Genomic DNA, 16,781 nt, shown 5'->3' with positions numbered 1-16,781 from the left:
TCAGAATATAACTTTATCAAAACTATGCATGTGTGGCATTTATTAGGGATTCACTACCTCCACTATGCCCTTGAGAGCTTCCAATGGCAAGCCTTACTTGCATACATGGTTATTTGGTTCCTAACTAGGAGAGTGCAACTCCTCACTAACAAGTTCAAAATGGCCCTTCTTCGGACCAAAATAGGCGAATGGAATGAGGTCTCCTTCTCATTCCACTATGCACACTAATGGAATAAGTGTTCACAGAAAACCTGTGAACTATATAAAATGGACCTGCGATATTCTCATTTTCACTTGTAAATAATAGTTCCTCAATTTTGTAAATATGCAAAATTTTAGGCAATTTAGGGTGTAACGTTCACAGAAAACCTGTGAACTATGTAAAATGGACCTGGGATATTTTCATTTTCACCTGTAAATAATAGTTCCTCAATTTTGTAAATATGCAAAATTTTAGGCAATTTAGGGTGGTTACACATTGAGGATATCCGCCAAGTTGAGCTAATGTGCCAAGATTGTTAAGACCAAGCAGCTAAAACGTGTGGGCATGCATGTGTCGGTCCTGAGTTCAAGCTCCAAGGGCAACTTAGGATTCTATGTGAGTCACCTCCATATGACGTGACAAAGATAGAATCGTGAGTTTTGTTATTTGTTGAGAAAAATGTTGTGTGAACACTCAGTTGACAGAATTTATTGAGAACTGAGAGAGGGATCAACAACAGGGGAGGAACCAAGACGGAATGGCTGGCGGGGGATCATCCTCTGAAGGAAATGAGAGAGGGAGGAACCAAAACTCGAACAGGGGAGGAACCAAAACTCGGGATGAACAAGATAGTTTTGTGATTTGTTGAGAAAAATGTTTTGTGTGAACACTTGGGTTGACAGAATTTCTTAGACGGAATGGCTGGCGGGGCATCATCCTCTGAAGGAACTGAAACAGGGAACAACTACACGGAAGGAACCAAAACTGGGGATGAGCAGCCCCACTGGAATGGCTTCCCCACAAGCTCCATGGCTGGATACCCAGGGAGGCATTGGAGCGATAGCCCATCAAGACGCAGGTTTCCTCATCCCGGTGGTGGAGAACACTTCGATTTCAGGTACTGCATAACAAACTTGACTTCAAATCTCTTTGTCATGCACCCACACACTTCTCATGATTGGTCTCATGCTTCGCAGGTAGGTTCATGACCGAGCGCTCATGGCAAGAGTACTTGACGTTTCCATGGGATAACCGAAGTATCCAAGTAAGTGAGCGAAAAATTGATTTGGAGGTAGAGCTGTAGTCACATTGGCTAGTCTGACGTGTCTGTTGTGAGTGTTAACAGGAGAACGCAAGGCCTCTGGATTCCAAGCATAAAATTACCAAGGAGTCGTTATGGATAGACGGCTGCTACAATCCAATTCGGGTTAAAGACATGCTGGAGAAAAAGGACATGCATGAAGGCAGAGTTTCCAGTGGTCAAGACCGGTCAATCTCTGAAAGCAGTGGCTTGGTGGAGAGTGTCAGCTATTGCAAGGCCAGCGTTTGTTCTGGGGTTCAGGTAAACGCATATAAGGCAGAAGAACTGCTAGACAAAACGGTGTCAGAGGTGCTGAGCTCAGAGGAGGCACTCACTTCTTTGGAACGGATGCCCGAGCTGCCTTCAGTTAATGACTTTATATGCCTCTTGCACAATTGCAGAAAAGAGAGAAATGTAGCGTATGCTAAACGCTTGCATGCCTACATGTGCAGAAATGGGCTAGAAGCTCATAAATTTCTAGGTAACTACCTTGTCCCAATGTTGGTGGAATGTGGAAGCATCTGCGATGCTCTGCAGGTTTTTAACACGTTGATCCATCCCAACGAGTATTCTTGGACCTCTCTTATCACAGCTTATACTGAACGTGGGAAAATACAAAATGCCCTCAACCTGTATTGGAAAATGCAAGAGGAGCGTGTACATCCTAGCAAGCATGCGTTTCTGGCTCTACTGAAGGTTTGTGCTAGGCTTAAAGATGTTGAAAGAGGCCAGGAAATACATGCTGAGATTGCCAGAAAGGGGTTGGAAAGGGATCATTTTCTTGGCAACACATTGGTTGATATGTATGCCAAATGTGGGTCGTTTATAAGAGCAAAGGAAGCATTTGACAAGCTTATAGTTCGAGATGTAGTCTCGTGGACTGCACTAATAGCAGGATATGCAGAGCATGGGCTTGGTGAGGAAGCACTGAAGTGTTTTGAACAGATGCAACTGGAGGGTGTGTCTCCAAATGTTGTCACGCTTGTTTGCAGCTTGAAGGCTTGTGGCATCGTAGGATCCATAGATAAAGGCCATGAAATACACATGGAGATTGCCAACAAGGGGTTGGAGCGTGATCCTTTTCTTGGAAACACTTTGGTTGATATGTATGCCAAATGTGGCTCACTTGCAAAAGCACAGGGAGCCTTTGATAAGCTTCTCATCCAAGATGTTGTTTCGTGGAATGCTCTAATCTCAGGATATGCTGAGCATGGGCTTGGTGAGGAAGCACTGAACTGTTTTGAACAGATGAAATGGGAGGGTGTATCTCCAGATGCTATCACGTTCGTTTGCATCTTGAAAGCTTGTGTCAATTTAGGAGATATAGACAAGGGCCAAGAAATACACGGCGAGATTGCTAGAAAGGGGTTAGAAAGAGATCCTTTTGTTGGCAACACCTTGATTGATATGTATGCCAAATGTGGCTCGCTTGCAAACGCACAGGAAGTGTTCAACCACCTTTCGGCTCAAAATGTAGTCTCGTGGAATGCACTAATCACAGGATATGCGGAACAAGGGTTTGGTGAGGAAGCACTGAACTGTTACGAACAGATGCAACTAGAGGGCGTGTCTCCGAATGTTGTCACATTTGTTTGCAGCTTGAAAGCTTGTGGCAGCATAGGGGACCTAGACAAGGGCAGAGACATACACGTTGACATTGTCAGAAAGGAGTTTGAAAGAGATCTTTTTGTTGGCAACACCTTGGTCGATATGTACGCCAAATGTGGCTTGCTTGCAAAAGCACGGGAAGTGTTTGACAAGCTTATTGTTCGAGATGTAGTTGCATCGAGTGCACTTATTGCAGGATATGCTGAGCATGGGACTAATGAGGAAGCACTGAACTGTTTTGAACAGATGAAACTGGAGGGTGTGTTTTCAGATGCGATCATGCTTGTTTACAGCTTGAAAGCTTGTGGCAGCATGGGAGCCATAGACAAGGGCCGAGAAATACATGCAGAGCTTGCCAGAAAGGGATTCGAAAATGATCCTTTTATTGGTAGCATTTTGGTTGACATGTATGCCAAATGTGGCTTTCTTGCAAAAGCACAAGAAATTTTTGACAAGCTTCCATTTCAAAATGTAGTCTTGTGGACTGCACTAATCACAGGATATGCAGAACATGGGCTTGGTGAGGAAGCGCTGAATTGTTTCCAACAGATGCAACTGGCAGGTGTGCCGCCGGATGCTGTCACATTTGTTTGCAGCTTAAAAGCCTGCGGCAGTGTAGGAGCAATAGACAAGGGCCGAGAAATACATGCAGAGACTGCCAGACAGGGGCTGGAAATAGATCCTTTTGTTGGCAGCACTTTGGTCGATATGTATACTAAGTGTGGCTCATTTGCAAGAGCACTGCGAGTGTTTGGCAAGCTTCCAGTTCGAAATGTAGTCTCATGGACTGCACTAGTCACAGGATATGCTGAACAGGGGCTTGGTGAGGAAGCACTGGATTGTTTCCAACAGATGCAATTGGAAGGTGTGTCTCCAAATGTAGTCTCGTGGAATGCACTTATTGCAGGATATGCCCAGCTAGGGGAGAGTGAAGTTGTTTTCCATATGCTTGAGAGAATGATAGGACGAGGCATAGATCCAGATGGGGTCACATTCCTTAGTGTTCTCACTGTATGCAGTCATGCGGGTCTCGTGGATAAAGGCCAGAAGTACTTTGAGGCCATGAGCAGAGATTATGGCATCACTCCAACTATCGAGCACCACACTTGCATCATTGACCTCATTGGCCGTGCAGGCCAATTAGAAGAGGCGGTAGCGATGGTGGAGAAGATGCCTTTCCAACCTGATCTTGCAGTGTGGCATACTGTGCTGGGTGCTTGTCAAAAGCGGGGTAATGTGGAGCTCGGAAGACAGGCCTTTGAACATGCAGCACGATTGGATGAAAAGGATGCTGCAGCTCATGTCTTGATGTCTAACCTCTATGTAGATGCTCAAACATACCAGGGGGGAGAGAAGGTCAAGTTGATGGGTTTGTGCATACCGTTGTGATGGGGGATACAAGACATTCCCAAAGCAAAGACATATGTAAAGCTAGAATAATGCAAGATGTTGGAGGAGGGTTCAATGGAGGCGTTCAGTTATACTCTTTTATAGGCGCGGGAGAGCTAACAACTCCCCACTAGAGTCGTGATGTGGGCAAACTTTGCATACAAAACTGGTGGATTATCTGATGTGGGCTAATGTGTACGCTTGGATTCAATTCTTTTATTTGAATTCTAAAAAATTTGGCTGTGGTTTGACCTTTGGCCAAATTTACGCTAGCATCCCATTCCAATAGATATCCTTATATTACTTACGATTGCCCAATATTGCTAGAAATCAACATTTTACCATAAGAGGTTGCTAGTTTCCAGTTTAGGGTGCGAAAAATGGAGGGTCTTGAGTTATGACTATAAAAAAGAGACACACTATAGTATATCTTTTAAGATAATAACCATTTAAGTGTGTATTAAATATTATAAATGTTTATAAATATTCAGATTAGGTGTTATTAATAATCTGTCAAAACATTTACCTTTGTTGAATGATATTAGAAGATTGGATGTGATGAGCACCCAATTAGACCAAGAATAAGGTACCATATTGAATAGGTCGTAAGATAGGTTTGGGAGATCTTAAAAGAAAATGTCCAAGTTGTGGAGTTTATCTAGACATATGTAGTGGTCTAAAGGGTGCCGTTTTTAATCACTAAAATTTTAGGTAATCAAAACCCTAGATTTGAAGGCAATTTTAAAATGGTCAAATTTGTCTTGATAAAGTATAATTAATGAGTTGCCATATGTCATTATCTGATTCAAAAGCAAAATTTTGACACTTTAAAAAGTATTTAAATTTTGATTCAGAACACAAAAAGCTTGTTTTCTTTGGCCAAAAGCTATGCTACCTAGGTTAATAAAACCCTAGTAGCCACCTCTCTCTACTTCTCAATTCTAACTTAGGACTTGCTCTTTAAGTTTTGCATGCTCTTTTGCTCCTTAAAGCTATTCTTGTTGTTGCCCTAAATCCATTAAGGACTCTATTCACTCTGACTTTTAAGTGCTACAAGGATTTCTATCTAACCATATGCTCACCATAAGAACATGTGGGTAGACCAACCAATGACCCATCCATCATAAAGTGAATTCTAGTACATATAAATTTTGTTGGAGCCACCTCCCCAATCTATCACATAAACCCAATGACTTGCTGGTTGTGAATTGGCACTCTTTGAGGTATGATAGCTTACAATTTGTTGTTCGAGTGAGGCTCCCAAATTCCCTCTTGAATCCATTCCAATTATGTGTACATGGCTCTACCACAATTGGCTCACAGGTTTGCTAGCACAGCATATGTTGGGCCATGTTGGTATCATGAAAGTACGTGTTCTTCACAACCCCGCCACCCTCCCCCACATGCTCTTATGACTACCATCATGGCTACAGAAGAGTCAGTGTACTTCGAAGACGCACTCTACAAGCCAGAATGGCAAACTTCTATGAATGAAGAAATGGATACTTTGTACAAGAATAATACTTGGCAATTATGCGACCTTACACCAGGAAAGAAGGCCATAGCAAACAAATGGGTATACAAAGTGAAGTACAATCCAGATGAAAGCATTCAAAGATACAAAGCCAAATTAGTTGCAAAAGAATTTGCACAGCAATATGGTCAAGATTATGACGAGACTTATGCTCCAGTAGCAAAGATGGATTCCATATGGTTCTTGATATCACTAGTGGCACTCAATAGATGGAATGTGTATAAGCTTGATGTCAAGAATGCATTTCTCAATCGTTACCTAAACGAGTAAGTCTACATGCAACAACTGGCAGGTTATGCTCAACCAGGAAAAGAGAATCAGGTTTGCCATCTCAAGAAGAGTCTCTACGGCTTAAAGGATGCACCCAAAAGTTGGTATAGCAGAATCAACAAGTATTTTGATAATCTGGGATACATGAAATCTAATGCAGATCATACTCTCTACTACAAAGTTCAAGGGGAAGACATTACTATTGCACTTTTGTAGGTGGATGATCTGATTGTGGCTGGAACCAAGGATATCTTCATCAAGAAATTGAAACAAGACTTATTTGCAAAGTTCGACATGAAAGATCTTGGACTTATGCGCTATTGTCTTGGAATTGAGTTCTAGGGAGATTCAGACAGCACCTTTATGAGTCAGCTGAAATACAGTCTCCTGAAGAATTTTCATATAGTAGATTGCAAGATTGCAGCCACTCCCATGGAAAGAAGTTTGAAACTTATTAGAAATGCAAAACAGTCTCACTGGAATGCAGCCAAAAGAGTCTTGAGATATATCAAAGGTACAAGACAGTTTGGGATAGAATACAGAGGAAGTCATCCACGGTTGCATGGATACTATGACAGTGACTATGCTAGAGATCATGAGACTAGGAGATCCACACAGGGATATGCATTTTTCCTTGGTCAAGGTGCTATATCATGGTTGTTAAACAAACAGCCAACTGTTTCTTTGTCTTCAACTGAAGCATAATATAGAGCACTCACTACAGGTGCATGTGAGGCTAGATGGCTCAGAATACTATTGTCAGAAACAGACTACTTTGATGAATCAAAGCCAACAACAATATACTGTGATAACCAATTGGGTCAAGCATTGACCAAGAATCCAGTATATCACTGTAGGACAAAGCACATTGATGTCAGAGAGCACTTCATGAAAGAAAGAGTGTTACTTGGTGACATCACACTGCAACATTGTGATAGCAAAGAGAATGTTGCAGACATCTTTACCAAACCACTCGGAAAAGAGCTTTTCGAGAAACATCGAGAAGCTCTTGGTTTGACGCAAAGGAAGGACATTCCCATTAAAGGGGTGTGACGGAATGTAGTGTTCAGTCCTTCGATTCCCCAGAATCATCATCTTGAGGGAAGGCCTACTTCATGATGTTGATCTTAAGGGAAGGTATTGAGAGACCACGCTCAACATCATGTGATTATATGTGCATAGCACTAACACATATAGAGTGATATAAAGGAAAGGGTTAGATGCCCTAACCCTAATCCTAACCCTAAATACATTTTCAACTAAATCTAGTGTACAGTTAGTCATTTGTGGTGTGCTCTCTAGCTGTGCCCTCTCTCCTCATCTCCACTCTTCTCCTCTCCCCTCTTCATATTTTGTCATCTTTATTTTCAGAAGCTTTCTCGTGGACTGTCATTGGGATCTATAGGTCGCACAAGTGGACACAAGAAGTCTACAATGGTGATATATCAACTATCTCATCACTTGCATGTGTGGAGACTATATCTACATCTATGTTCTAGCACCACACTCCATCTTGTACCATTTCATCAAGGACTCTAAGACAATCTGTACATGTGTAGGCGCCATTGATCATCAATGTCCTTATCTTTCAAACACTAGAAATATTTACCATTTGAAAGCCATACTTATCCTTCCTCACAAGCTAGGAAAAAGGAGGGAATTTCCTAGCCAAAAATATACATTTTTATATGTCTACCTAGGATATCCCATTATACTTCTATCTAGGACAAGAGGTGACCATTAGAAAACTAGGAAAAAGGTGGCTACTAGAAAATTAGATTGTATTGGAAAAGTTCCTTCAGCTAGGAAATTGCAGAACACTCTCACATTTTTTTATAGTGGAAGCATCTCCATCTATTCTATTCTATATGGAGACTAATCCTAGACCAACCACATGGCACGAATTCGGAGGCTTGGGGATGAATTGTAGAGGTTTGGGGGAGGAAGGAGGTTCGGGGGAGAGTGGAGAAGGCTAGAAGACAAGGCGAGATGCCACGTGGCAAACAAAGGCTTAGTGAGGCAGAAACACGTAAGCACGCGGTCGCCATGTGGCAACACAGTGCACAAAGCCGTGTGTAGGGTTGCCATGTGGCACAAGTCAGAGGCCAACACATAGCCACCACCACGGGCGTGGGTCAGAGGCCAGTAAAACCAACACACACTGCCATGTCTCGTTGCCCACGTGTCCAATCAGTTGCTCATCTTCGCGTCATTGGGCCATGTGTTTGTGTCTTGCTTCACGCCACAGTTTCGAGACCACACACAACAGAGCAGATGGGGCACGTGGCATAATTCCGTCGATAGCCAGTACACATGGCACGAATTCGGAGTCTACGACTCTACATCGGCAAAACGACACGCAGCAGATTGATGGGCCACGTGTCGCACGTAGGGCTCGAGACTATGGACATGGGTAGCTCGCATTGGTGACTAACGTGGCGATTGCAAGAATCTCGCATTGGTGACTGAGGAGGTGAATTTATGGTGGGTAGAATGCTGCGTCAAGTGGCAGAGCAGTGAGGATACTGCCTCTTCTCTATAGTAAAAGCATTTTTAAGTGATATATATATATATATATATAATATACACATATATATACACACATACAAATACACAGAAATAAATATATCTAAATATAAATCAATAATATAATAATAAGAGAGCAAGAGAGAAAGAGAGAGAGAGAGAGAGAGAGAGAGAGAGAGAGAGAGTTGGAAGGAGAGGGAGAGAAATAAATAAATAAATAAATATATACATATCCATATACATAAAATATGTTTTTAAATAACTTTATATGTGTGTGTGTGTGTGTGTATGTGTGGAGATAGAGAGAGAGAGAGAGAGAGAGAGAGAGAGAACAAAGTGACAGAGAGAGATAGAGAGAGCAGAGAGAGGATAGGATAGAGTGAGAGAGTAAGAGTGGGGAGGAGAAAGAGAAAGAGAGAGAGGGGGGGAGGGGAGAGAGAGAGAGAGAGAGAGAGAGAGAGAGAGAGAATAAATTATATCTATATCTATAATTTATATTTTAAAAAAAATTATCTATAGCTTACATATTTATATATTTATATGAAAGAAAATATGTATATTTATATATAAATATAATTTATTATATGTTTTTAAATAAATTTATATTTATATATATAGACATACAAAACTATATATAAACATATATATTTATATATTTTACATTTATATGTACATATATCATATTTATATATTTATATTTATTTAGATAAAATAAAAAGTGCATATATATATATATACAGAGAGAGAGAGAGAGAGAGAGAGAGAGAGAGAGAGAGAGTAAGAGCAGGGAGGACACACACACACACACATAAACTATACACACACACACACGTGCACGCGCGCACGCATGAATGCACACACGCACATGCACACACACACACTCTCTTTATATTTAAATAAAAGTCAGATATAGTTTAACTATTTATATATTTATACGAATAAAAATATGTATATTTATATATAAATATAAATTATTATGTGTTTAAATAAATTTATATTTATATAAATATATATGTACATATATATTTAAAATTTATGATTATATTTACATTTACATGTACATATATAATATTTATATATTTATATCTATTTAGATAAACCAAAACACACACACACACACACACTTACTATCCCTTTCCTACTTTACATTCAATTTACTTTTTATGCCTTCTCCCTGTTTCTTTCCATGTTTAAATTCCTCCCCCCCCCCCCTTTCTACTTCCTTCCCCCACTCCCTCTCTAATTTTCCCCTAGTTTTCTCCTTTATTCCCCCTAATTTTGCTTAAATTATTTCCTAATTCTCCCTATTATTTCCATTTTTCTAAAAATTTTCACTTGTAAATTTTTCCTAAATATATTTTTCTTAACTCTCTCTCTCTCTCTCTCTCTCTCTCTCTCTCTCTCTCTCTCTCTTCTTCCCCCCCTCTCTCTTTGTCTTTCACGCTAACCTCTTTCTATTTTTTCTCTCCCAACCCCCCTTAAACTTTCTTAATTCTCTCTAACCCCCCTCCCCGACCCCTCATCTGACCCTTTTGGTCTCCAATCTTTCTCCCAATACCTGTCCGGTTCTCGACTATTCTATCTTTTCCTAGTCCTATCGTTAATTTCCCTCCCCCCCCCCCCAATTGTTCTCTCGTATCATAAGTAGTCCCTTTAAACATACCACTCCCCAAAAAAACCCCCGACTCTCCCGTGGTTTGCGTAACACTACTGCCTTCACCTTCACATGCTTCCCTGACTGCCACGCCATCAGAGTCCTCACCTCCTTTGCTACCCCTATGCCCTACACTAAAGGCACTACATAGTACTTGGTCATCGACTGCCTTTGAACACAGGTACTGTGGCCTTTTGTCTTCTACTGACATGCAATCGCAGACTCTTTAACCGCCCTACCTACACACCTTTCCAAGCCCACATACTCCCCGACTACCTATTGAACCCTGGGTCCCGACTAATGCTAGCCTTTTAAAAGAGACTCCACTGCTACATTCGACCTTTAGCACAATGTACTTCCCGCTTGCTGCCTCCACTGTCTTCTGCCCTCGCTCGTTTTAGAGCTAAGAGCTCCTTGGCTTCTTTCCCATCCCAGGTCCTTTCCTCTTGCACGAACTTTCAGCACCATTGGACTCACTGGTGCCTTGCTTATAGTACAGATGATCGCCCCTCCCACGTGGCTTCAATTCCTTACTCAGGATTGTGCTGACGATTGCCCCCTTTCCGGTTCATCAAATCCATGGTTAGACTGCACCTCATCCCCTGTGCATCACCACTCAGTCCAACGATAGTCCGCCCTCGTTTCTCCTTGGAACCGTGGATTCACAGGTTCCATACTACTTAGTTATTTCCTATTAACCACCCCCCCTCTCCCTCCCTCAGTTAAAAAAAACCCCCTTCCCCTTCCTTTTATTTTACAATCCCTCCAAAGTCCTTGCTCGCTTTTTTTTTTTTTGCATTACCATACAATTCTCTTTAAACTTAACCCCCCCCCCATTTATAATGTTTTAAACAAATCTCATTAAACTTAAAACCCCTCTTTTTTCTTAGTATATGTTCCTTTATAATGTTTTAATTTCTTTCTATATATTAGGACCTTAACCCTAAGTTTTAGTTTACTGTGTGCAATGGACTCATTCCCCCCCCCCTTTTTTTATTTTGTTATTCCCTTATTTATTTTTCTATATTCCCCTCCCTCTTTGCTTACATTTATTTAAGATCTTTTTCTCCTTTCTTAACCCCTTCAAACCACCCCTATTTCATTAAAATCCTTTTAATTAAACTCTTTCTTCCCCCATCACTTATTTCAATTTGTATTAACCCCCCTTTTTTTCAATACAAAGGTGCATTATGTTTACTTCTTAACCCTTAGACCGATCGTGCTAAACATTACTCTGTATTAAAACCACCCTTTTTTTACAAAGGTTCGTTATCTTCGCTACTTAAGCTTGATAAGTGTATGGCTAAAGCATCGATTTTTATTGACTCCAATAACAAGGGAGGGGTGTTGATGACACCTGTCTTCCCAACCAAAGTTGAAACTGGTTCTCACTATTTTGCTTGTTGGATGGTGGCACCTATGCAGACTCCCCTCTTCAATAAAAGTAACACTTGCTATGACTTATCAAAGCGCAACCTTTTGAACAATTGTGCATTCTACAATTTTTTGACCTTTTAACAAAACATTAGCGTTCAATATTCTTCATTAATGACATTTGATCTCTCTTTTGAGCTACATTGTTTTCATTTCACTATGGAAAGGGATCTTGTCCAGTCTAAAAACACACACACACACACACACACACACACACACACAGAGATAGATACATAAATAGATAGATAGATAGAAGAGAAAGAGAGAGAGAGAGAGAGAGAGGAGGGAGAGAGGGAGGGAGAGAGAGAGAGAGAATAAACTAAATATATATATAATATTTAAATAAAAAATTATATATAGTCAAATGCCATGTGGTGAGGGTCAAATCGACGCGTGGAACCAAGCCATCAATGTGCATTAAATTCAAGGATACTCATACTTGCCATTAAAGTGTTGTCGACTCGCCTTTGCACCACGTGGCAACATGATATAGTCACCTCGAAGCCTTACACCACTACAGAAGCCCGAGCCAGACTGCAAATAAATGCCGCATGGCATGTTAGCAGGCCAGAGGCTACGCATCAAAACTGCGAGTAACCGATTGCTAGCGCGTCAAATTGTAAACCAGTGCACAGAGAGTAGTTAGTATTTCAAAGGAATGGAGAGAGAGGGGGGGACGGGGAGCAAATATGACACGTGGCGGATGGCAGATGATGACAAGCAATGGTCGACGGTACACATGGCGATCGATGGAGGGGGAGAGAGAGAGAGAGAGAGAGAGAGAGAGAGAGAGAGAGAGATGCCAAGATTCACTAAAGAGGTGTTCGAAGATCACACCCTTTTTCAAGAATAAGTAAAATCGTCAACTAAACCACACCCACACCCTATGAAAAGCGTGCGAATGGAGAAATGATTCACTTCATTGACACATCAACTTATGCAAGATTTACGCAATTGAAAATTCAAGGGATTTCCCTACGCAATACATGATGGGTTGTGGTAGATTAAAAATCTTTCCCTTGACTTTTTTTGAATTGTGTAGTGAATTTACAATATGTTGCTTCTACACCAGCAATAATGCATCTGATTACATGTGAGGAAGATAGAGTAGAGAAGCTCTAGCTTTTGGTCCTAGGATTTGCAAGGCAAGCCAATGTTTTTGTGCAAACTCCATCAAATGGGTGCATGCAACCTTTGAAAGGGGTAGCCGTCCGATGAAGCATTCTTCTTTAAGAGAAGTCACATCACGTCGTGCGATGCATCACCATCACAATTCCTAAACAGTCAAGTTGTCATCAAGGTTGGAAGATCACACGGAATATCAAATACCTTAGCTGTCAATTGGAAGTGTCTTTTCGTCCCCAGGACCTCAGACCTTCAACTCTTCCTTAGTATGATTCTCTCAAATTTGGTGCCCTAATCGAATTATCGTAAACTGTGCTCCTGTTTTCAACATGCGATTCAACTTCATGGTTTGAAGAGACACAGTCCACTAACTCGATAGATATACCTCTCGATGAAGAACAAGTCGTCATTTCCCTCTTTTTTAAACTTTTTTGCCAATCTGATGCTGGGCGCTCTAAGCTCAGCTTTCGTGTTGTATGCTGTTGCTCTTAGCAAGCACTTTGCTTGATCATCAAAACTCAGAGCTTTCATAAGCTGTCTACACAGACCTGTTGATCTAGATACTTTGTATCAATTGTTTAGCTCGTGCTCAATTGAGACTAGCTGATCTGGGTATGCAATTTGTACAGTTCATGATAATCAGCTCAGTAGTATTTATGTTTCACGATCTAGGGTTTTGGAGGTGGATTACTCTAAAAAAAACTCACTTGAACCTAAAAGTTTAAACCTAAAAGAAACTTACACTTACACGGAAAAGTTTAAACCTACTTTCACATACAAAGCAAGAGCACTCGTAAAACATGTCTGTATTACGAACTGAGCAATCCACTGCCAAAACCCTAGATCGTGAAACATTAATACTACTGAGTTAATTATCACAAACTGTACAATTGCATACCTAGATCAGCCAGTCTCAACCGAGCACGAGCTGTACAATTGATACAAAGTATCCAGCTCAGCAGGTATATGTAGACAGCTTATGAAAGCTCTGAGTTTTGATGATCAAGAAAGTTGCAAGCAAAGCAGGCAGCTAAGAGCAGCAGCATACAACATGAAAGCTGAGCTTAGAGCACCCAGCATCAGATGGCAAAAAAGTTTAAAAAAGAGGAAAACTACGACTTGTTCTTCATCGAGAGGTATATCTACTGAGTTGATGGACTGTGTCTCTTCAAACCATGAAGTTGAATCGCATGCTGAAAACAGGAGCACAGTTTCCGATAATTCGATTAGGGCACCAAATTTGAAAGACTTCCACGTAATAAATTTACCGTGGGCATTTCCCTCAGACCTTCAGCTCTTCCTTAACATGATTCTCTCAAATTGGTTTCTTCTCTATGTCCTCTCTATCTTCCGGGCTCTCTTTCTGTCTTATATGCAGCCACTTTTACCTTAGCGACAAAAATGCACACATCTGTCATACATAAGTATGTATGATACCTCTGTTATACATATTTAGAGCACACTAAATCAAAGCATCCAACTTTCATGATTAGCTTGATCTAAATGTTTCCATTAATATGTAATACCATGTCTGTTAGCACAAACTACGAACTCAAGTCAGAGCCTCAGCATTTCCAGGTTTGCAACTCTGCATCGAACCTACAAGAACTGCTCAACCAGTTTCAACCGGAAGCATGAATAGAGCACATTAGTTCACTCAGCATGCAAATCGTGATGCCTTACCAGCCCATCCCCTCTCTCAGCTCTGAACCATTAGTCTCTTCAACAGCCAATCAGGATACACGTATCGTGTCTTCAGCATGCAAGAAAAGCACAAAAGCTGTAACTAACGTTCTGTCAGACGAATTGAATTTATTACTTGGAAATGAAGTTTCGATGACCGTCCTTAACCTCCATCACCATGCTGCACTATCCATTGAAAAAATGCTAGCTTGACATTTCTCATTGCCAACAAGTGTCCCAAGCCCCGAAAAGAAAAGCACTCCTTTATTTAGTCAGGCATCATTGATGATGAGACGAAGATGATTTGCTGCAGCGTACCACTTAACCCTCAGCATTTGTAGATTTGTAAAGACGGAAGAATAGTGTTCAAAAAAGTCTTATAACGATTGTTGAAAAGATAGAAGGCATAGAAAAGAAAAGGGATGGTACTATACTGAGAAAGGCAGATATCTAAAGGCGGCGCGAGAAACAGGTTCGTATACTTCAGAGTACAATTCTTCGTAGACATCAGATACTCCATAACACCTTATTCGAGAGAAAACTGTTCATTGCTAGATACAAGCAGTCTCATCACAGCAAACAAGGATGCTATATTGTTCATGTATATATGTCACGATAATTGTTGTACTCTACGGATTCTGCGGTATATTGTACATACACTAGCAGGCCGGCCTCATGGAAACTAGTGGCTTACTTAGTGCCAACTGCCTACTTGGGGTATGTACATATACTTTAGCAGGCCCTCCCCAAGGAAACTAGTAGCTTATCAGTGCCGATTGGCTCTTTACATCGTAGATCGGGGAGGAGTCTGAATTTTTGGTCGTAATCTCTAACGTCACATTACTCATTCTTCCAGTCTCCTACGCGTAAGATCACGAGACTGTACAAGTTGTGAAGGTTCGAAATTGCTTGGAAAGGGGGCATAAATGACAGCACCGGCCTTGACGGCGGAATCAGCAAGGCCATTGATGCGGCTGAGCTCCTGGACTGTTGTGTCGAAGTTTCGAGCAATTCCCGTCAGGGTATCATCTGCCCGAACCTGATAAGAAATGAACACTGCAGGGTTTTCTGGGTCAATACCTTGATCGCAAGCACAGGGAAACGGGATGACGAACCTTTGGCGGGGGAAGATGAGATCGGGGTCGGGGATGCGATTAGCGGCAGCGATTTGGGGGTAAGAGACCCAAGAGCCGAAGCGAGAGGCGATGTGGGAGAGGGTATCACCGGGCTGGACGTCATAGAAGGTGGAGTTGGAATGGCGAGAGCCAAGGAAGCAAGGACAGGACTGAGGGATGAGGAGGTGGGAATGGAAGGGGAGAAGGAGGGAGGTGTTGATACCGAAGAGGCGAGCGATTAAGGGGGTGGGGAGGGGGCGAGGGGAGGAGAAATAGAGGAAGGAGTGGCAAGCTTCTGAGGAGGCAGAGCAAGACGTAGACGCAAGGTGTTGAGCATGCAGGGGCAAAAACACCACCACCAGCTCCAAGAAGACGAAGAACACGTGCAAGAACGCCATAGCCCTAGCTTTGTTTCTTCTTTCACAAGCCCTTCCTCTTTCACTCAAAGAAGAACATCTCTTCAAGACATTTGTTCCACCCTCCCTTCGAGCAAGAGGTCCCATGGACCGTCTATCTCCACGCTCACTCACGTAGACCGAAAGGAGTCGTCGTCCCCATGGTCATCCTGGAGTTGAGTCGGAGAGCTTGTCACATAGGTCCCAGAACTCCCGAAACTCCAAGAGTGGGAGGAGTTTCCAGATGCTAGAGATTCACTCAGTTCATCCGACTGTCGGAGATTGTCGCTTACGTCAATTGATGAGGTTGGTGGAGATAGCCGGTCCATGGGGCCTTGCTCTTAGGTGTCTGGGTGGGAGCTAACACTAAATACATTGGTTTCTTTATTAGCGGAGCTCTAGCTACTACAAAGTTTCTATTTTAGAGGCCCTTTGAAAGCGGATCACACTTGAGTTATACTCCCTCACTTGGGAACAATGCTCTAGGTATGTGTGTGCCCCTTGTTCCTTAGCGTTTGATGTGGTAATTTGTGGGCAGTTGGATCTGCCACCACAATCTCGCCATCCTCCCCTTTGGCGTCATTCGTTACACATGGCCTTTTGTGCGCGACCAAAGTCACACCTTCCATGCAATTCATATGCGCTTGTCGGGTGTCCAAACTTGGCCTTTCCCCGCGACCAAACCCACACCCACCATGCAAGTCATATGTGCTTGTCGCCTGTTAAAACCTGATGTCTCTTTTCCTCTTGCCCATGCTCGCTCTG

At 41.9% G+C, this 16,781-nt stretch overlaps 2 protein-coding genes across 2 annotated transcripts; one reads left to right on the top strand and one right to left on the bottom strand.

Moving 5' to 3' along the window:
* Positions 1 to 557: 557 nt before the first annotated feature.
* LOC147905878 (pentatricopeptide repeat-containing protein At2g39620-like) lies at positions 558 to 4,477 on the top strand. The gene is made up of 3 exons (XM_087375203.1): positions 558 to 1,100; positions 1,180 to 1,247; positions 1,329 to 4,477. Exons 1-3 carry the CDS (start codon positions 974 to 976, stop codon positions 4,278 to 4,280), a joined length of 3,147 nt encoding a protein of 1,048 aa, XP_087231329.1. The 5' UTR covers positions 558 to 973; the 3' UTR covers positions 4,281 to 4,477.
* A 10,454-nt stretch (positions 4,478 to 14,931) lies between these two features.
* LOC147905877 (lysM domain-containing GPI-anchored protein 1-like) lies at positions 14,932 to 16,141 on the bottom strand. The gene has a single exon (XM_087382126.1). It carries the CDS (start codon positions 16,122 to 16,124, stop codon positions 15,351 to 15,353), a length of 774 nt encoding a protein of 257 aa, XP_087238252.1. The 5' UTR covers positions 16,125 to 16,141; the 3' UTR covers positions 14,932 to 15,350.
* Positions 16,142 to 16,781: the final 640 nt, after the last annotated feature.

Source organism: Dipteris shenzhenensis, chromosome 1 (assembly GCF_047967505.1).
Source record: "Dipteris shenzhenensis isolate YYH24624 ecotype China chromosome 1, Dip_SZ_1.0, whole genome shotgun sequence".
Classification (NCBI taxonomy): domain Eukaryota; kingdom Viridiplantae; phylum Streptophyta; class Polypodiopsida; order Gleicheniales; family Dipteridaceae; genus Dipteris; species Dipteris shenzhenensis.
The sequence above is the reverse complement of the archived record's forward strand: the minus strand, read 5'-3'. Positions and strand labels throughout refer to the sequence as shown.